This window comes from Cnephaeus nilssonii (genome assembly GCF_951640355.1).
Source record: "Cnephaeus nilssonii genome assembly, chromosome: 6".
Taxonomy (NCBI): Eukaryota; Metazoa; Chordata; class Mammalia; order Chiroptera; family Vespertilionidae; genus Cnephaeus; species Cnephaeus nilssonii.
The window spans coordinates 39,334,054-39,357,049 of record NC_137077.1 but is presented as its reverse complement, the minus strand read 5'-3'; the positions used below and the strand labels follow the sequence as shown (position 1 = coordinate 39,357,049).

The 22,996-nt window shown below is 37.4% G+C and overlaps 1 protein-coding gene across 1 annotated transcript in view; it reads left to right on the top strand.

Moving 5' to 3' along the window:
- The window catches only part of LOC307102104 (sucrase-isomaltase, intestinal-like), a gene marked incomplete at both ends in the record, with an annotated part of 119,243 nt that overhangs the window by 41,211 nt on the left and 55,036 nt on the right, over positions 1–22,996 (top strand). The window contains 4 exons of the mRNA XM_079775535.1: positions 9,277–9,402; positions 10,197–10,328; positions 12,354–12,467; positions 14,019–14,135. Coding sequence (XP_079631661.1) covers positions 9,277–9,402; positions 10,197–10,328; positions 12,354–12,467; positions 14,019–14,135 — 489 coding nt within the window. The remainder of the gene's footprint in view (positions 1–9,276; positions 9,403–10,196; positions 10,329–12,353; positions 12,468–14,018; positions 14,136–22,996) is intronic.

Here is a 22,996-nt window from a genome sequence, read left to right as displayed (position 1 = left end):
CAAATTTACCTTCTAACAATTCCAGTATAAATTCTCCACTCTGGTCAAGCCCATCTTTTGGCATATATTTAATTCATTCCTGCCTGGTCCTCTTTGCACCTATTTCTGTTCACTACCCATCCACCTAAGCTAATATAAAAGTTGCATTTCCTAGTTCTCTCATGACATGTTTCAGCTTACTCCAGCCTATTCTAGTCTTCTCTTTTTCACCCCCAACCCCATGGCACTTTCTTTCTGTTCCAGACATTTTGACAGAGGATTATCTCCTGACCATAGAAGTTAATATTTGTATCATGCATATAAATCTTGACTCACTATCCAAAGGCTGCATAAGCCATTATCGGAGATGGGGTCCAGTAACTAGATCCTTAGCAGAGTAGAAATTCAACCTGTAAGTGTTGGGAGAGCAGAGAACTGGCATGTATCCACAGTGGAAGCATTTAGCATCATGCTATAAAAGCACAGAGTTCTTATAATCCTAGTATCTCCACCCTAGATATGATTAATGTACACATTGGCAATGCTACCTCCACCCAACTGGTTGTAAGTTTTGCTTATACATTGCAGTGGGGAAGACTGGTTTAGGGAGGTATGTAAGTGACAATAACAATTTCTTTCTGAGTTTATCTGTTCTCATTTGCATGTCAAAGAATGATACTTACTTGAATTTGTATTTTGTACAAAAGTTGTGAAAAGGAGGTTTCTGTCTTTTCGCACACAGGCCTAAATGGTACTCTGTAAGAGTGAATTGTTATTGGTTTTCAGTATCTGGTTAAAAGTTGGAGATACACATTGGGGTTGCCATTATTACCACTTGCTTGTGACTGAATTTTTAATGAGAGCCTGACTTGAGGATGTGAATGAAATTCACATAGCTCGTAATAAATACCTTCTATGGAAAGGCTAATATATGCAGGATAAGTCTGGAAAAGATAACACAATTTTTTTCAGAGAGTTCACAGAGAGTCATAATAAGTTAATTCAGGACTGATTACCTACTAGCTTTGATGTATATTTATAAGGTCTTTCCTTTTTTCTGTCATAGGTGAATAAAATAAAATGTTTTATCAAATTTTGATTGGACTCAGTGCTGGGCAGGGGAGATAGGATCTGTTAGAGGGAGAGGAAAGCCGTAGAGCCTCAGGCGGTGCCTCCTCAGTTTACTTAGAATTCAGTGTCTGTAAGCTTTTTTTAACTTTTTTCCTAAGAGCATGTCTTAAAATAGCTCAGAGGATGATTTGGCCATCAAGTTCAAGAACTTGATGAGTTTAGAGTGTAGGAGAATGAGACACATTTTTTACCATGAAGCATTTTGTGAGAGAGCTCAGTTTGCCGAGCTCTTTCTAGTGGAGTCCATTAGTAACTCCCCACAGAAATTCTATGCATTAGGCCTGGATATTTTCCATTCAGCAGAAGGAGAAATTGACATAGAGATGATAGTGGAGTATTTATCAAATTAGTAACACAGTTAGGGGAGAAAGTTTCCAAATCATGCACTTTCCAGTCTGTTGCTTAGCTTGCTGTGTTCTACCTTCCTCCTTTCAAAATGTTCTATAAAATATACATATGGGTTAAAAATAATTAATTATAATTCTCCTTTTAGTTGCTATGGCAATGTTAGTTCCTTAATGCATCCTGTGTTCCTTCATGCCCTCTGAATTAATTTCCCACAAAGCAGCACAGTTTTAGAAATAAGGTCTTTTGAAAATAGGCATCAAGTATTATTATAGGATTTTTATGGTGTCCACCTGAGAGAATATCTACAGACTTAATGAGAGACCATGGCCTTGTTACTATGTTGGAAGATAGACTCCTCCTCCATTAGGGGGCCCTGCTCCCCACTATGAACATTTTATTTTGAGAGCAATCAGAGGGAGTTCAGATGAAGAAATATGTAAAATAATATTCAGAATCCCTTTTTTTTGTAACTGTACACCGAAGAAAATGAATTCAGAACCTCTGTATTCTCCTCCTCTTCCACACTTCATTGTCTCTTGAATCTTTCTGTTGTCTGATTATGCCTAAAGGGAAAAATAAAAGTGTTAAAATAATTTTATTCAAAATGTCTTCTAAAGTGCTAAAAAGCAAAGATTATTCCTGCTGGCACTTAATGCAATTATAATGTGGTAAATGATAGGCAGTCTGGCCATTCGAGAAGGTAAGCGCCTTTCTTCAGTTGACAGATTCGTTCCTGTAGTTGTCTGTAATTGTGTTAATATTTGAAGTAGAATATATTTTAATAAATTAAAACATTTCAGATGTTTATATGTTCACAGATAATAATTTATCAATTTAAAACTTAAGTTAATGAATTAGTAAATTTTTCTTCTTTGGGGAAAAATAGTTTAAGTTTTGTCAAAAAACTTTGCTGCTACTTATTAGCACATGAGAAAAAAATATAACTTGAACAAAGGCTTGTATTATCTCTTTCTGACGTGAGCATAAATAATTAAATAGCTTAAGTGTTGCAGAAGACCGGAGAAGAACCAAGCAACGCTTAGAGAGATGGAGTCCCACTTTATTATTATTATTACACCGGTGGGCTCAGAGAAAACGTCTTTCAAATTCTGAGCAGCGCAACAAGCAGAAGTTTTCTTTTTATTAAAGAGCCAGCCCTATGGGTGCTTAGCAGTTATCTCTCTGGTAGCTTGTGGCCTTGAAAACAACACAGTCCTATTCAATTAAAACAATACATCTGGCAGAGCATGGGAATATCTAGTCTCTGGCCTATGCGGTCAGACAGCTAAGTTTATCTTCCTTATTATTCAAGCAGGCTAGAAAGCAAAGTTATTTTTTCAGAATAAGGGGCTGTCTAAAAATTGCAGAGTTGACTTTATAGAATAAGGGACTATCCAAATAGCAGAGAATTTCAAACAGTGGTTTTACAAAATAAGGGTTAGCCTTCTCATAAGGAGTTCAACCTGTGTGTTCATTCCATTTTATTGTATCAGTAAAGCTTCCCTCGGTGAAGCAGAACCACTAGATGAGATAAATTGGTGACAGGAATTTGATCTTATGCATATGTGCAAATCAGTTAGTCCTCCAAATATCCCATGAGAGTCTGTTATGGCCCATCCAACCAGACACATAAAGAAAAAAGAATTCTGGTAAATGTAGTTCAGCTTACCCAAGTTGACATGTGACAAAGCCACCACAGGTGGTTTGAGATTTAAATACTTCCTTTAGCCTTTAGGGGTTAAAACAAAAAAAGGTAAAATGCCTCACTCTACCTCAGGTTTGCAATTGATCTTTTAAAATCGGAATTTAAAAGTCAAACATTAGCACTATAAATAATACAAATTCTAGCATGGCATAAACTTGCCAAACAAATATTGCCTCTTAAAAGTAATGATCAATAAACCATATATTAATATAAACCACAAGTATATACCCTGTTACTTTTAAGTAAGATAATATAATGATTTAAAATCTTTGAAATATGGGAGTTGGAGGGGTTTGCATGCTGGCTCTGTAAACTGCGAACTGAGGAATTTAACCTCCATTTCCTCCTATACAAAATGAGGACAATCATACCCATCTCCCAGAATCGCTAGCAGGTTAGTTGAGATAATGTACCTAAAGCTCTTAATTTTGTTCCTGGGACACAGTAATTGCTCAAAATTATATTATTAACAGTAGAATGTTCATCATTATTTTGTGAACATTTTCCTGCTTTTTATATGGAGAACCGTGATTGCTAGCTTTGACCTGATTTTATTCAAATGGAATTCCTGACTGCACTGTGCCAAAAGGCGAATATAGAGAAACTAAGATGCGTTTTTGATACCGTACTGATTTTTCAAACCTCCAAATTTTAAACCCCCAGTGCTGAGGCGAGCCTTCTGCTCTCACTGGGGCTGGTGTGTGTAGACGCCAGCGGGCAGCAGAGGCAAACACCTGGTGGGCGCGAAGCAGGTGGGGACTCCTCTGTGCACACAGAAGGCTATTTCCCAGCACACACTTTTCTTGTCCTTGTCATTCCTGTGAAAAGCCATTTCTATTTGCAGATGGTCAAGAGCGTAAAGCCAGATAAGAAGCAAACACAACTAGGGGAAATGGATGCAATTTCCTTATGTAAGACGGACTTTTCTTTACTTCCCAGGCTGGAGAAATTGTTATTGTTTGTAGCAGGAAGTAACAAGAGCAAGAAAAGTTATTCTGGCTGTATACTATAAAATGAGTGAAGGAGGCAATTTTGAACCCACGGTGCATTTGTTTCATCTGCCCGGTGAAGAAATATTGTGTTTGTATTGTCTTTTAAGCCATGAGGATGAAATTAAATCCCTCATTTTCCTGTCAACAGTATCTGTTCTAGGAGAGCTTTTCTACCTAGGGAAGCAAATCTAAAATTTGATTAGGATAGAAGTAGATTTAATAAAACATATCCTTACATTAAGACATCCTAAGACTATCGGGCTGCACAGCATAAGGGAAGTGGAAATGAAGGAGATAATTTTATCCCTTATCTTCTCAGCAACTCTCATCAGGCAGCCTAAAGAAGTACTTGAAAACATGGGATGACTTCAATGATATTTAAGAGGCAGTGGAAGTTATTAGACTGGGACCCGGAAGATCAAAGCTTGAGCTACAGTTTTGCCCCCTGCTATTTTTTTTAACCTGGTACTAATTATTTATGATCTTGGACTACAGATTCCTCCAGTACAAAAGAGGGATGATAACATTTGTTCTGTTTACCATGCAGTATTGCTGGTATATAATAAAATCTAACACAGGTATACACTGCCATTATGAAGAGACAGAAGTGGCAGTAGATGCCCTATGAGCAAAATAACAATAGTTTAATCTCTAGTACTAAACTAACAGGTAAAGAAGTAGAACTAAGGAACTGGCACATGCCTTGAAGTAAATATTTCAATTTACTCTAAGGCATAGTGTTATTAGTTAGGTCAGCATTTATTGACTATAGCTAATAGACAATGCTTTTTATTTAATGCCATCTATATGTATTATATACTAGTATATGATATCATTTGTAATAATTGTATGTTAGTTATAGTGACATTGTTCATATTTCAGGCCCTAGGTGCCTAGAGAATGCTGAAAGAATGCCTGCTCTGTGCTCTTCAATTAGTATGAGGAATGTTTCTTGACATGCATTGGAACTTATGGCATGGGGAAGCTGGTCCACATATATTTCAGCTCCTGCAGAACAATACTAAGCATATTTCCTTGTTTACTTAGATACTCTGTACTGCTTCCTACTGTTCAGTGTGTTTTCGTTTTTTTTAATGTTTATTTGAGGCTCAGCACCAGTCGGAACTCCATGCTGCCCATGGCTCTGGTTTGTAGTCAGTCCTTCAAGTATATCTTGTTCTCAGCCCTTGTATCCTGGCTGCCTCCTCATCCTCTAGTTTCTTCACTATATTTTAGGGTAGGTGTTTGCTGTGCTATTGAGAAGGTGGAAATAAAACATTCTCCACTTATTACAAGGTGAGGATGAAAGAAAATGGATTTAAAATGTAGCAGCAGAGAGTAACATTAAATGTGGTTGTATAAGAATCACTTGGCTTCTGGCCAGTGTGGCTCAGATGTTGAGCATCAACCTATGGACCAGGAGGTCACAGTTCGATTCCTGGTCAGGGCACATGCCTGGATTGTGGGCTCGACCCCACTAGAGGTCATGTAGGAGGCAGCCCATCAATGAATTTCATCATTGATGTTTCTATCTCTCTGTCTCCCTTCCTCTAAAATCAATAAAAATATATTATATATATATATATATATATATATATATATATATATATATATTCCACTTGGCTAAGGACTAGGAGATCTAGCTGATAAGGTCTTTGGTGTCCACAGATGAGACAAGTTCTGTGTCCAGAAATGGAGTCACAACAGATAGACCTTGTACCTGTTCCCCAGTTGCTCACACTCTAACAGAGTATTTCTTAAACCTCCCTCTGCATCAATCATACAGATGCCCTTTAAAATACAGATGTCTGGAGTCCACCTTCGGAAATTCTGATTTAATTATTCTGATCAAATTAGTCAATGGTGGGCTCTGGATAGAGCACCTATCTTTAAAAGCTCCCCACATGATTTTAATGGTCAGCCAGATCTGAGAATCATGGGTCTAATCTGTTTTGGTTTTAGTCTTTTGTGTGGTGTCAAATCATAAACATCACAGAATCTCCTTTTTGACTCAGTGTCCCCCTCTGTAAAACATGGATGATATCATCGACTCTTCATTCATTCATATCATAAATAAACTATTGTAAAATTCATATTCTGTGTTTGACATTATAATAGGGTCAGAGGGAAAGATGAGGCACAGTATCCACTCAAAGGGCTTCATGGGAAGAAAACTCTGAAACTGCAGACCGGGACCACTTTTGACACCAACTTGCTGTACACAGCAGATAGGAACTTTGTGTGCTAATTTATTAATGAAACCAGTACCTGATCCTGATAAACTGAAAGCTTCTAGCTAACAATCACGTGTTTGTGCTGACAAGAACCCCTTTAATTTAATCTCCTGGTGCACTTCTCTGTCTAGCAATCCCTCTAAATGTCCTTGCCTAGTCTATTTGCAATCCCACTCACAGAGACTGTTATTTCACACGTTCTCTTCTAAAACCCCAACACCTCACCCAACTTTCAGCTGTCGGTGTGTCTTATTATTTTACAGAGTAAAATAGAAGCAATTAAAAAAGAAATACATTGTTTCTCAAGTACAGAACCATTCAATTTCCCTGCAAACAGGCCCATATAATTTTGGCTTTCTTCTTGTGAAGGTGGTCCCTGCTCATTTCTAGGTGCAACAATTCTTCCTGTGATCAGCATCCACCTGCATTGTCAGTTATTGAAGCTCGTCTCCACGCTCAACTGCATCACCAATTTAGCCCTCGCTGCCAGGTCCTTCCCATCAACAAACCTGCATTAATAGCACCTATCTGAACCAAACTAAACAAGAATTTCCAACTAAGGACCCACATTGCCCTCCATCTCTTTGTTCCTCTACCCATGTACAACTTTTTGAAAGTGTCTGTGTGGGTTGTCTCTACTTCCTCACCTCCCAATTTCCCATCACATTCAGATTGGGCTATAATCCCCACCACTCTCTATAAAGGTCTTATCAAAGTCAAGATAAGTCTCCAAGTCTCTGTTCTCATCTATGTCACATGATAACTTCTAGAACAGTGGTTCTCAACCTTTCTAATGCCGCAACCCTTTAATACAGTTCCTCATGTTGTGGTGACCCCCAAGCATAAAATTATTTTCGTTGCTACTTCATAACTGTAATTTTGCTACTGTTAATGAATCACAATGTAAATATCTGTGTTTTCCGACGGTGTTAAGTGACCCTGCTAGTGGTAGGGCATAAGACCATCAGAAAACACAGATATTTACATTACATTAACAGTAGCAAAATTACAGTTATGAAGTAGCAACGAAAATAATTTTATGGTTGGGGGTCACCACAACATGAGGAACTGTATTAAAGGGTCGCGGCATTAGAAAGGTTGAGAACCACTGTTTAGAAACTTCTAGGATCATTCTCTTCTCTGGCACCACATTGTTTTGGCTGTTCTGCTCCATCACTAATAGCTCATCTTCAGTCTCCTTTGCTGATGTCTTTAAATGTTGAGTCTCCCAGAGGTTAGTTGGAGGCTCTTCTTTGATCTCTGAACTCTCTCTTGTCGTATTTCCTGGTTTCATGACTCTAAATACATTTGTTATTGGCTAACCCCAAGGCATACATCGATATATTTCTCATGCCTGGTGCTCTCCCCGCAACACAGCTGCTCATGCTCCTTCTTCGGTCTTTCCCATCTCAAGGAATGGAATTGATTTTCCCTGTCCTTCAACCCTCAAATTAAATGCCACCCTCAATTCCTTTCTTTTATTCATTCTACCACATTAAATCCATTAGAAAGTTTGTTAGCAATGTCTCCAAAATGTATTCCAGTCTGACTCTTTCATTATCACATGTGACCTCCTTTGTTTGCCTCTCATCTCTGCCTGGACCATGTACCAGCCTCCTACCTAGTTTCATGGTGACCACCATTGCTCCCCTGTAATTTATTTAACTGAGTTATCAGAGTGATTTTTTTAAAAAAAGTAAATTAGAGTATATTATTCACTTTAATGGCTTCCATTGAAATTAGACTTTAACTCTCAACTTTCAAACAAATCAACTGTAAATAAGACATTTTTGGAGAAAAATGAGAGAAATTTGGATGAGCAGTTGGTGATATTAAGGGATTGTGGTTAATTTTGTTAGGTGTGGTAATATTTTGGTTATGTAAGAGATTATATTTATTTTTAGTGATATATTTAAGGGCTAAATGACATGATTTCAGGAATTAAAAAAAATGCTATAAAGCTTCATTCCCCCCCCGCCAAGGTTGAGATATAAGGATATGTGGAAAAATGATAATTGTTAGTTCTAGTTACATGGAGGTATAGTATACCATCGTCTCTTACATATGCTTGACAATTTTCATAATATAAAGTTGGAAAAAAAGACAACTAAAAAGATTCCAGCTATTTGTTATGGACCTTTATGATTGAATATCTGCCTACTTCTCGTGCTTCACTTTCCCTTTTGTTCGCTGTAGTTCATCCACACTGGCCATCATTCTCTTCCTGTACGCTCCAAGCCTGTGCACCCTCTGGTCTGACTGCCTGGTGCATTCTACACGGCTGACTTATTCAAGTCTTACTGCCAGAGATTTCCCTAACATTCCTCCACCCCAGCCCCACATACTCTATTTCTAATAATTGTGCTACTTAGTTTACATGTTTATTGTTGGTTTTCTTCTACTAGAATTCAAGCTCCAAAATAGTGCATGGTGAATACTTAGTAAATACTTGTAAATGAATGAAGTGGATACTACTCTTTATACCATTTTAAACATGTAATTTTACTAATGTCAACAGATCTTAAAGGCAGAACTGAGAGGTGAACTCAAATTTCTTTTTATTGGGAACCTTTAGAGTTCTATTACATTACTTCCTGGTGGAATGGTCTGGGGAACATACTCCCCCACCCACAAAATTTAAATAATTGCTTTTATAGGTATATGCTTTGGGAGGAAATTCCATGCTTTTAATTAAATTCTCAAAAGAGTTCTTGAAACTCCAAATTTTCCTCATTATTTCTTTGGTTGTGACCAGGGACAACTTACAGTGTTAAATGCCCATCACAATATGAGAAGTTTAAACTAAAGTGTTGTCATCAAGTCCTGAAGACCCATGCTTGTGAACATTTAACTCACTTATTTGGATTTAATACTTTTCTTTTTACAGGCTATTGGACGTCCCTTTATGCCCCCATACTGGTCTCTGGGATTTCAGCTAAGTCGATGGGGCTATAATAGCATAGATGTGCTGGAAAAAACAGTTGAACGTTTAAGACAGTATGATATTCCTCATGTAAGTGTACCTCAAACACTATGGGGGAATTGATTGGAACAAAGAAATAAGGTGTAGTGATTAACCTGTAATCTATATACAATATATATTTATGTGTTACAGTAGTCTGTCCTTATTCATAGGGTACATACTCCAAGATCCCCAGTGGATGCCTGAAGCTGCAGATAGTACCAAACTCTATGTATATTATGTGTGTTTTTTCTATACATACATACCTTTTCATGCAAAGGAAGCACTATATGGCTTCTCTTTGGCATATCCAAGTTGGCAGTATCACTACTCTTTTGGGGCCATTATTAAGTAAAATAAGGGTTACTGCAACACAAGCATTATGAAACTAAGACAGTAAATATGATAACTTACCTGGCTACTAAGTGACTAACAGGCGGGGATGTATATAGCATGGGTATGCTAGACAGAGATGATTCACATCCCAGGCAGGAAAGAGCATGATGGTGAGAGATTTCATTATCCTACTCAGAAAGGCATGAATTTAAAACTTATGAATTGTTTATTCCTGGAGTTTTCCATTTAATATTTTTTGACCGTAGTTAACTGTGGGTAACTAAAACACAGAGAAGTTTAAAATTGGGGAGGGAGGGTAGGAATTACTGCATTTTCTCAGTTTCCTATAAAATAATCATTTTATCCTCTTTTCTTACAGGATGATCTGAAACTCACATCAATATTTAAATTTCCAATTATATACAGTCACTCAATAGCTACTTATGAGCTATGACAATGTTTGTTTTACTAATGTTTGAAGGCTATGTCTACACTGCTCTTTTGTACAGGATGTTCAATATGGGGATATTGACTACATGGAACGGCAGTTGGACTTCACCTACGATAAAGCTAACTTTGCTGGTCTGCCCGAGTACATTAAGAAACTGAAAAATGATGGAATGCATTATGTCATTATTTTGGTAAATTTTTTTGAAGATCAAACATACAATATTTAAATTCATGTTTTCTAAGAATTTCTAAAAGCATATACTATAATTAATTTACCAAAAAGAATTTCTAGCACTAAAGTATTTTTAAGGAACAAAAATTTATTTAATATAGAATGATAAATGTTATCCTATCTAATAAAAGAGTAATATGCAAATTGGCCATCACTTCAACACACAAGATGGCTGCCCCCATGTGGTCAAAGATGGCTGCCCCCATGTGGACACAAGATGGCCAACACAAGATGGCCAGCAGGGGAGGGCAGTTAGGGGTGACCAGGCCAGAAGAGGAGGGAAGTTGGGGGCAACCAGGCCTGCCGGGAAGGGCAGTTGAGGGGGACCCAGGCCTGTGGGGGAGAGCAGTTGCGGGGGGACCAGGCCTGCAGGGGAGGGCAGTTGGGGGTGACCAGGCCTGCAGGGGAGGGCAGTTAGGGGCAATCAGGCTGGCAGGGGAGCAGTAAAGCATTAATCAGGCTGGCAGGGGAGTGGTTAGGGGGTGATCAGGCTGGCAGGCAGAAGCGGTTAGGGGCAATCAGGCAGGCAGGTGAGCAGTTGGGAGCCAGCAGCGTTGGATTGTGAGAGGGATGTCCGACTGTCCGTTTAGGCCCGATCCTAGTAGGATCGGGCCTAAACGGACAGTCGGACATCCCTCGTGGGGTCCCAGATTGGAGAGGGTGCTGGCTGGGCTGAGGCACACACACCCCGATGCATGAATTTCATGCACCGGGCCTCTAGTGTTTTATTAAAGGATAATAAATTATAAGCAAGTTTTCTATTATTCAGTGATACAAAAATGTCATCAACAGTCATGAAGAAACTTAGTCACAATTTTTAAAACTACAGTGTTCTTCCTTAAATAAATTGACTTACACATAGAAGAAAAAATAAGGCTTTTCACAGATCACATAATTTGTCAAGATTTGAAGTCTTGCTCATAAAAATTCTAAACAAAGGATTATATAGTTATTGAATAAGTGTATTGAACTTGGGTTGCAGGAATATTTTCTTCATGTTGGTTACAACGTTATTTTTTACTTAATACATTTAGAATATAAAAAGAAAAGTCATCATAACTACTTCTAGGAGCATGAATGATACTAAAAGTTGATTCATAATGAAGTGTTTGTCTCATTATCACTTCTTATAAAATAATTGTTCTATCTGTTATCTTAATGTAATGATAAAAATGTCACTATGTGTTATAATCCCTATATGACTTAATGGTGTTAGAGTTTTATGGAAAGAGGTTTTTTAGTGTGTGTGTTTTTAAGATGGCTTTTTATAAATAAAAGTACATGTATTTATTATCCAACTGACATTATTTAGCAGGAGTGTATGAAAAAATATTTAAATAGAAATATATTATGATAATAAAATGTTTAGTAAGGGAAATAGACTTGGAGTAGGGTCAATAAATATTTTTCTTGGAAAAAACTGAATATAGAATCATATATATTTTTCTTCTTGAGTCATTGTAAGACTTGACTTTTTAAGAGGGACAGTGACTTGAAGAATTTGCCAACTACACTGCTTCATATTGTGGAAGAGAAACATGTGCCCCCTTAAAATTAAGTGGCTTAACCAGGCTTTTTGTAGAATCCCAATTTCTTAATTTCTCCATCCAGGATTTTTTATTTTTTTAACAATTTCATAGCCTTATCTCATATAAAAAGTGACAAAAAAAAGTAGCATACGTTGTGGTTATCTACTTATATAACATTTTCAGTAAAGAAAACTAGTGATTTTTGTTAGAAGCAACTGATTATATTATTAAATTAACATTACTTGACTCCACATTTTGCAGCATTAAAAATGAATGAAAATATACAGTTCTTATATTTGTAACCATATTTAATAGCTGGGAACATCTTAATGTATGCAGTTTAAAATATATTGTGCATGTGAATAATACTCATATTTTAAAAACTTTTGGAAATTTTATACTTAAATATCAATTATCAGACTATTACCAATTACAATGTTCTTGGGAATTTTCAGGATCCCTTTTTGACAAAAGATGAACCACAAGGTACTTATAGGCCCTATGATCTTGGACAGGAATTGGGAATTTGGGTCAATAACTCTGATGGAATCACACCAGCGGTTGGCAAGGTAAGCACCTTGAAGAATAGATGAATACTGCCTTCTATACTGAGTTTTTATTTCAAAAATCACAATTCATAAGGCATCAGTGAATTGGTATCACCTGAGTTTAGTTAAAAAAAATTATGTACAACTTCTCAAGCTGAATATTTGGAGCATTGGCCTGGATACTGTGGATTTTTAAGAAATTCCTTAAGTCCCATAGAATTGGTGAGGAATTCAAAGGATCCACTAATATACACTGTAAAATTCTGAAAAAGCACAGTTTAATAAGTATGGAAAAATTATATTGATTGAGATTACATAGGAAAATTAAGTTTATGTAAATTGAGGAATGACACATATATTTCTTAAATATAAGAAAATGTCTCAGTGTTTTTTTTTACATAATAGAAATACTTTAATGCTTTTGCTGAGGATCAAAGCAGTACAATATTGTAAAAAAATGTAATACTGACTTATAAAAAGTATAAAGTGACAGTTATTCTTTTCCCCAAAATATACATTTTTATCATTTCAGTGTATATTCCTCTAGATTTTAAATACATGTAGCCATAGTTTTACATGGGAAATAATAGTATATAACATTTAAAACTTTTTAAAAACTATAACAATATTGTATATACAGTATATTTCCATGTTAATACATATGAAATTACCTTATCTTTTGAAATAATGTGAAATTCCATGGTTCTCGTGTGAGGAAATTAGTTTAACTGATTCCAAATGATGAACATTTTCTTGTTTCTCATATTTTAATATTACAAGCAATGCTGCAGTAAACTTATTAATATATATGTATGTTTCATATTCTTGTCTCATGTCCATATATGCTTTTAAAAAAACTTTTATTTCTTGATTTGAGAGGGAGAGAGAAAGACAGAGAGAAACATCGATGATTTGTTGTTATTTATGTATTCATTGGTTGATTCTTGTATGTGCCCTGAACAGGAATCAAACCTGCAACTTTGACATGTTTAGATGATGCTGAGCTACCCAGACAGGGTCATATGCGTTCTTAAATTTAATTATTTCACCTAAAAATTTACATTAGAACTTGAAGTGACTTGACATCTGTACATCATTGAATCTTCCCATCCATAAACATTCTATATCTCTCACTGATATGTCTAATTTTGAATACTTCATGGGCATTCTGTAGTTTTCATTAAATTATTATTATGGCTCTTGTTGACACCATAGACATAAGTTTTTATTGCTATTATAAATGTAATTTTTACATTTTTAATCCCTATATTTGTATTCATATAGATTTATGTGTGGAGATAAATGGCTAAAATATAAAAGAACAATAAAAATATGCTTTCATGTACAATTTCATGTCTAAAGAACACTGGACAGAGATATGGGTTTCTATTCCCAGTCTACTACCAACTTGCTATGTACTTTTACTATGTACTTGGTTAAGTTATATAATTTCACTGATTCTCAAATTTTATTTCTATGACTCAAAATGCAACGTAAGGCCCCACTATAGCTATTTCTACACCATATTAGGTGAGTTATCACTATTTAGTTTGACTTACTTGTCCGTTGTAGGCCTGGCCTCCAGGAGATTCAGTGTATCCAGACTACACCAACCCCAAAACAGAAGAATGGTGGATACAGATGTGCATGGAATTTAAAAACATTCTTGATTATGATGGGATCTGGATTGTAAGTCTAAATGTATTATTTAAATTTTTTTCCCCTGGTGGAAAAGTTAAATGTTCACCTGCTTCTCTTTTATTCACTTTATAATAAGGTGAAGTGAAAATTTCCCCTCTCCTGTTTCTTGAAAACTTCTGCCTTAACTGTTCTAATGCACCACTGGCGGGGAGAACCGCTGCCTGTAATAGTGGCAGCATCTTGTTTGCTATCTTGATCCATGCTTCACCTTACTCTTTATTCATTCATTAATGTTTATACCTACTCAGTGCAGGGCACTGGGGAGGCAACGACTGGGGAGATAGGCTGAGAAACAAGCATTTGTGTGGCCCTGACAGAGCAAGCCGTAGATACAATGGGTACAGAGATGAAGGGCATTGAACTCAGGTCAATTGAACTCAAGGCTGGGCAGTTCAGACTTAACTAATAAAGGTGATGGTTAAGATGAAGACTGGCCAATGAATGGGAATTAGTTAAGTGGAGCAGGGTGTGGGTGTGGGCGGAAGTGTTTCAGGTAATAGGAACAGCATGTGCTAGAGTGCGAAGGAGAAAGACCATAGGCTGGTGTTGCTCTAATACTATTGGACAATCACAAGTTGCATGCCTAATAAGCTCCACTCTGTCGGAGAGACACTTGCAAACAGAATCATGTGATCAGAAGATTGAATGAGGGCTAGACAACTCCCACTACTCAACAGAGGGGCATTTTCCCTACATACAGCGTGATTTGTTGTTTCTTTGCCTTTGCTCATGCTCTCCTCCCATTTTTTTTCCTTCCTACATGTTCAAACTCTATGAGCTGATCAACATGCAGCCTCCATATCTAATTCTCCATGAACTCTTCACCATTACTCTTACTTGAAGTAATTCTTCCTCTCTCTTACTTCCAGAAACACCGATTTATTGAGTACTTACTCTATGCCAAGAGGCATTGAAAATATACTTAGAAAAATTCCAACCTTCAGGAATTTTCATGGAAGATATACACAAGAAACAAGATAAATAAATAAAATATATAGTATATTGGGTAATAGTAGTTATTAAAGAGAAAAATTAATCTGGGAAGTGGGTGTCTTAGTTGATTCAGACTACTTAGTCCATACAGACTGATTAACCTATAAACAACAGAAATTTATTTCTCACAATTCTGGAGGCAGGAAGTCTGACATCAGGGTGTCAGCATGGTTGGGTAAGGGCTTTCTTCCAGGTTGCTTATTGTATCCTCAGATGGTGAAAAAAAACTAGGGAGTTCTTTGGGGTCTCTTTTATAAAAAGCACTAATCCCATTCAGGGAACCCTTCACCCTCATGACCTACTCACCTCCCACAAACCCCTCCTTCTAGTACCATCACCTTTGGGTGTTTGGATTTCAACATGTGGATTTGGAGGGGGGTGGGGCGGAACACAAACATTCAGAGGATAGCATGGGGGTAGGAAATTTAGGAACTTAATAAAGTTTGGAGTTTAAATAGAGTGGTTAGGGAATGTTATAATTGATAATAAAGACCAGAGGCTGAGCCCTGGGGATATCTAAGGGAAGAGCATTGAGACAAGGGAGCAACATGTACAAAAGCCCTGAGCAGAATATGCTTGGCATTTTCCAGAAATAGCAAGGAGCTATGTGGCTAGAGAGGAGTAATCAGGGGGACAGTCAGAGAGCACAAGGTCAGAGGGATGTTGAGGCAGTACCACAAACTGCATCATGGACCAGCTGTAAGATCTTCAGGTTTTACTCAGTGAGAGGGAAAAGTGCTGGAGGATTTTGAGCACGGGTTTTCAAAGGATCATTCTAGTGCTGCACTGAGAATAGACTATAGGAAGGCAGAAAGCAGTGTGAAAACAGAGATGAATCCAGACTTTATGGAGCTTTATAAAATTTTGGCAGCTCTTTTTAAGAAAAAATATTAAAAGTTACAAGTAGAATTATAGCTGTAAAATTATGAAGGGGTCATGAAACTTAAGGGACTATGAAACTTAACTTTCTTAGCTTCCGAATAAATCTACCCCTGGGCCCGTGTGGAAGAGAAAGACCAGTTAAGAGGCTATTGCAACAATCCCAGCATGAGACAATGGTAATATAGCCTGGCAATGCAGTGAATAATACATCAGATTATGTATACATTTGAAGATAGAGTTGACAGGATTGATTGACAGATTAGATATGAGCTACAAGAAAAAAAAATAAGCACAATTTGTGTCTACAGCCATTGGAAGATTGGAATTACCTTTCACAGAACAGAAATGGTTGTACCTATTCAGTTCTGTGACATTTATATATTTGTGAAACTTGCTAATAGCCAGTATATACTCTTTGAGACCAAGGGCACTAACTTGTTTATTGCTATGCCTCCTAGATCTCTTAGCTTACCATCTCACACATTTAGATACTCAAAATGTGTCTGTTGAAGGAAAGAATGATGTCTATGTGCTCTGCTTCCCTAATGGAAAGTAAGAAAACTATGCCCATTATTACTCATTGAGTTTCTGTTTTTATGTGAGGATATGAATGAACCATCCAATTTTCAAAATGGCCAACAGCCAGGATGTGAAGAGAATCATCTAAACTACCCACCATATGTGCCTGGTAAGTACACTGAATGTGTCAAATGAGTTTGAAACACTTTTATATTCCATGGGGAAAAGTCTCTTTAATGCCATCAGTTTGTCTTAGGAAAGTACATTTCCTTTTATAGCTCACCAATCTAGGAATAATCCAGGAAATTTAGAACATGGATGTGTACATACTGCATTTCTTCAGTGGCAAAGCCTTGGAATGTTTGTGAGTTGTGTCCTAATTTGTCTAAGAAGGATCCAAAGACTTCCTTCCTGCCGAAACCGGTTTGGCTCAGTGGATAGAGTGTCGGCCTGTGGACTGAAGGGTTCCAGGTTCGATTCAGGTCAAGGGCATGTACCTTGGTTGCGGGCACATCACCAATAGGGGGTGTGCAAGAGGCAGCTGATCGATGTTTCTCTCTCATTGATGTTTCTAACTCTCTATCCCTCTCTCTTCCCCTCTGTAAAAAATCAATAAAATATATTTAAAAAAACAAACAAACAAAAAAAAACAAAGACTTCCTTCCTTAGCTATCCTTATAAGGGTCAGGGAGCTAGATTTATTGATGTGTCACAGCTGATTCTTTGATGAGTGAGTTCTTCCCTTTGGCTGCAAAATGTTTGCAATTTATAAATTCCACAGTTTTTGCTATTTCTATAATTAATTGCATACAATCGAAAATAGAATGCCATAGGAAAGCTGTGAGGATTTGAGTAGAGTTTTGCACTCAGAATGAGAGGCTTATCCTTGACTGCAGACTTCTAGTTTGAGGGATTATAGCACTTCGTTTAGAGTTCCTTTAAAATTACAGCCATGTGCAAGTACAGTGATTCAGTTCCCAGTGAAACCAGAACAAAAGGGAAAAGCAAAAACTGACATCCCACTCACATCCTTTGAATCCATGAGACATTGGCCTCCCTCCACATGTTACTTGCAAGGCTGAAGAAATGGTGTCCGTAAGTTGGTCCCTTCTCCCATTATTCAGTGAAATAGCTAAATGAAAATATAAAGTAGGCAGCAAGATGTATAAATCTGGAGAGAAGCAATCTGGGCTTGAGATTAAAAAACTGGGAAATATATGCATAAAAATGGTGTTTAAACTCACAGGGATTGATGAGTCAATGTATTGAGAGTGTCAGAATGTAAAACGTGAACTTGACAAATGGGCCCTCCAGCCTTGAGCCTTGAGTAGACCCATACAGAAACATTAGGCTTTGGATGGAAATAGAAATTCAACTGAGAAAACCAAATGGAGGCAATTGGAAAGAATGAAGAAAGGCAGGAAAGAATCCCTCCTTGTGTCCCAAATGAGGAGATTAAGAAACAGTCAAAATGGATGACATTGTCAGTTCTGTCAGATGGTGTCAAAAAGTTACACAGAATGAGTTCAGAACGTGTCCAGCGCTCAGCAATGTGGAGTGTGGCAATACTGACAATATTCGTTTCGGTGGAGTAGAAGGAATAGATTCCAAACTAAATTCTGCATGAAAGGGAGATGAGGAAGTAGAGGCAGAGGTGTGAACACACCTTTGTCAGGGTTGGCTCTGAAAGGAGCAGACAAATGGGGCTGTAACTGAGAAGAATGTGTGTAGAAGGGGATGTTGTTTAATCATCTTTGTTTTTTACAAAATGAGAGATACTGGAGTGTGTTTGTGTGCTGTCAGGAATGAGCCAGTAGACCGGACAAAGTGGCTAATGCGAAAGAAGGAAGAGATAATTCAAGGACTGAAGTCGCTGAGAAGAGAGCCCAGGCTAGCATTCATTGTGAAGGGATGGAGCGGTGAAAGAGCAGGCACACTTCATTGTTGCCGGAAGAAGAGCCAGCATACAGATGCACATGAATGTGTGGGCTAGCTGATGGGAGGCTGCAGATCTTCCCACTAGAAAAGCTTCTATTTTAAAGATTTGTTCAGCAGTGCAAGAGATAGGGAAAATAAGGGTGAATTGGGGAAGTAGAAACTTTTAAGAGACAGAAGGTCTGTCCCAGTCAGATCTGATGGTGGCAAAGCAAATTCATGGCAGAAGCGTGGTGGGATTCCCAGGCAGCATTGAAGACTCATTTGAATTCATTTTAAATATATATATATATATATATATATTATTGATTTTTTTACAGAGAGGAAGGGAGAGGGATAGAAAGTTAGAAAAATTGATGAGAGAGAAACATCAATAAACTGCCTCATGCACACCCCCTACTGGGGAAGTGCCCGCAACCAAGGTACATGCCCTTGACCGGAATCGAACCTGGGACCCTTCAGTCCGCAGGCCAACACTCTATTCACTGAGCCAAACAGGTTAGGGCTCATTTGAATTCTTGAAGCAAAGGATGAGGAATAGAGAGAATGAAAGGGTTGGGTAGTGAATGGAATCACACACAATAATTTCAGCAACAAGACACCTGTGCCCCACCCTGTCTAGTGGTATGGAAGCACCACCCCCCCCACACACATACACACACACACACACACACACACACACACACACACACACACAGCGAAGGCAGCCCATTGGAGGACCGGCAACAACACAACAGACGTCACAATGGCTCCCAAACCTAATACAATCCCTTTCTTGGCTATAAAATGGGGATATGAATTCAAAATTTGCAAGTTAAGAATTTAAAACCTTCTATATAAAGCAGGTGAGTGGCATACAACAGGTGTAAAAAAAAAATAGCCACTATCGTATCAATTACAAACAATTTGGGAGGATTTAAATTGAATTCCGAGTACTTTGCCAAATACTAAAAATAAGTAATTAATAAAAAAGGGTGATTATTATAATAATTTTCCATCTTTATTGCATCAGGGTATGAAGCCAGAATTAGCTAAGACAGTCCTCATTTTCACCCTGACTGGGGTCATTCTTTCACATATGATGGCCTAATGCTTTCCTACTGTACTTCTGGATAATGTTCTTTTAAAGAACAGATCTATCACTATTTGGAACATAAAAAAAGGGAAGAGTATTAATCAGAGAAAAAAAATGACTATTAATACGAACTTGGAATATGAAAGATAGAAACAAGGCCAGTTAAGCTCTCAGATGCATTCTTCCTGAAATAGATCATTGTAAAAAGCATTGAAGGAATCTGCTTGTAGTCAGGACGAGTGTTACCAAGATACTGAGCTAAAGACTAAAGTCTGATGTGGCATCTGATGAATATTCTTATCTCCTGTGCTATTTTTAACCAGTATTAAATTTCTTTTTCCCCCCCGCTCTTTTACAATTCAACAATCTAAGGCAGTGATTTGCAACCAGTTTGCTCCAATAATTTTTAAAACATGGAATACCTGACTATTTAGTGAGGGGCACTAAATAGATTGTTAAATAAATTTTAAAAAAATGACAAGAGCCAACACAACTATAGCCATCTGATATGAATGAATCAAAATTGTCAGATCAGCAAAAATATATTTTTTGGTGTGCTGCAGAATTTTAGTAATTAGTTTTATGTGTGCCATGAGATGAAAAAGATTAAAAATCACTGATCTAAGGTTGGTAACCGTTTCTGATTGTATAAAGTTAGACGTTGAGATAATTAGGAGTTATATTCCAGTTAAAGTACAGGAGTTCATAATTACCACTGCATTCCAGTGGATAATTATCTACATTTGTTGCATTTTTTTTCTTTGTGGCCAAGCAGGCTGGCTTTATTATGATATAGTTAGTGTTTAAAATGTTCTCTCAGGAGTCAAAGAATATGATGAGGCTGCTGCCTTCATCTACAGGGGGTGAGAAAATTATTACACAAAATTATTACACATTCGGGCATCTATTTTACATGTACTACAAGTAGCTTTAACTTGAGCTGAGCTATGTATGTAGTTAAATTTAAGCCATGACTGATGGCCAAGGAAAAGTGTCTCAGTTTTATTTTACATTTTGAAAAATCATTACAAGTTCCATTAGACTTATTCTCAAATGCATACATTCAGAAATTAAATGTCAAGAGGCTCTACATCTCTTTAAAAACACATTCTTTTCAAAATAATAACAGGTTGGGAGAAAAGTTTATAGTAGAAACAAAAATACTCCAGCCCTGACCGGTTTGGCTCAGTGGATAGAGCATCAGCCTTCAGACTGAAGGGTCCCAGGTTCGATTCTGGTCAAGGGCATGTACCTTGGTTTCGGGCACATCCCCAGTAGGGAGTGTGCAGGAGGCGGCTGATCGATGTTTCTCTCTTGATGTTTCTAACTCTCTATCCCTCTCCCTTCCTCTCTGTAAAAAATCAATAATATATATATATAAATACTCCAAATGGACATGATTGTCTCGCCTCCCCCTCTTCCCCCCCTCCACCCCAACAACACACCTTCCAGGGAGACCAAATCCTTTCAGTATTTAAGATCTTACGTATCTTCAATATATCACAAAGACAGCTTTGAAATGATATTAAAATCTCAATTTTGAAGATCTAAAAGACAGGCAAACATTTCAAGTTACCAATGTGGGTTAGAATTTGATGTCCTTGTGTATTAGACTCTTTCCATCCTTGTTGCTATGTTGAAAAAAAAATGCATTTAAAAAGTCATAAAAGCTACTCCACTTGCTATTATAGATCCGTGTCATTCCAAAGCTGATCTTATTGTCCTTTAGCTAGATATGCACAGCAGCTTCACCCTAAGGTGCAATAAATGCCTTGAGGTTAGGCTCCATAATTTAAGCTAAACAAATAAACATAGAGTCCTAGCAGGAAGGTTGAGACTAGACTTGAAAGGTCTAAATTGTACAAGAAGAACATGTAAAATAGGAAATACCTTTATTTCATATGAATTAATAACAATCAATAGTACTATTTATTATTAATATGCATGTTAGTAATTTTTTATTATTGATAATGTAATAATTAAAGTATTAATTAAGAAAAATAAGGGTAGGGCAAGTCACAGAATGAGTCCCTACTAAGAAACCCCATTGAAGCTGCTGTCCAAAGGCCCATTTCTGAGCAGACTTGTATTTTTTTAAATATATTTTTATTGATTTCAGAAGGAAAGGAGAGGGAGAGAGAGAGAAACATCAATGATGAGAGAGAATCAATGATCGGCTGCCTCCTGCACAACCCCCACTGGGGATCGAGCCTGCAACTCAGGCATGTGCCCTTGACCAGAATCAAACTTGGGCCTCTTCATTCCGCAGGCCGATGCTCTATTCACTGAGCCAAACCAGCTAGGGCTGAGCAGACTTGTTTTAAGTCAAGCCTTGGTGATGTGTATGTACTGTATACTATGTTCAAAGTCATCAAATTGTATACATTAAATATGGGCAGGTTTGTGTATATCAATCATACCTCGCTAAAGCTGTGTTTTGGTTTTTTTAAGAAATGGAAAAACAGAAGAGGAAAGGCTAATACTTCCTGCAAATAGCTTTTAGAAACAAGAGCTAAAAGTCTCTCTAAAAATCTAAACTTTGATTGCATCTTACTCGTTTCACACTGAGTTAACTTGGAGGGAAGAGTTCCTTCCTGTCCTGAGATCTCCTTTCCAGAAAGCCTGAGTTTCTGCCATCAGTGGGTGAGACTTATTTCCTTCAGTGTATGTGCAGAGGCCAAAACTCTTACAGCAAGTAGAGAATGTTAGTGGTACCTAGTCTTTCCCCGACTTAGCTATGACAATGCTCAAGTTTTCTTATATAGTTGTAGTCTTTTCTGTTTTTAAAATCTTCAGGAAGAAAGTCATTATTTGGTTTGGCAATTTTTTCTCATATTTGAACCTAAACTTTCTATACTTTACACGGATTTCCTCTTCATTTTTTTGTAGAAATGGGAGAGAATGTCCTAGTTGTGCTGTGTGAGAATTCTTTATACTCTTCATGACCAATCTTTTGCTCTGTTATGCTCAGTACAAGATGCTATACACCCATCTATTCGATCTGTTCAAGGTTCTGGGCATACAAACCCAAAAGATGGTTGTCTCTGAGAAGCTCAGAGTCTAGTGAAGGTGACCATTGTATAAACATAAAGTGAAATGCAATCAGAGGCTTCTAGGTGATGATGGCCAAAGGAAGCCACGGCCAGAATTTCAGATATCAATGAAGTGGGGTGTGGGGGGGAGAATTGCAAAAAAACAAAATTTTGTCCATAGCAATAAAAAAATGAAAGGGAAATCAGTCTTACACCATTACCTTCAAAAGTGGCAGAGAATGTCTCATCCCATTTCCCCCTAGAAAACAGAGTCTGACCTGAGACAAAACTTATCTGGGAAAGATGAGGTTCATTTTGGGAGGAGGGTTGAAGAGTAGGAGGTGAAGGAATTCCCCAGGCAGGATGAGTAAGGAAAAAAGTGAAATGAAGCAGAGGAGGAAGGAAAGCAAACA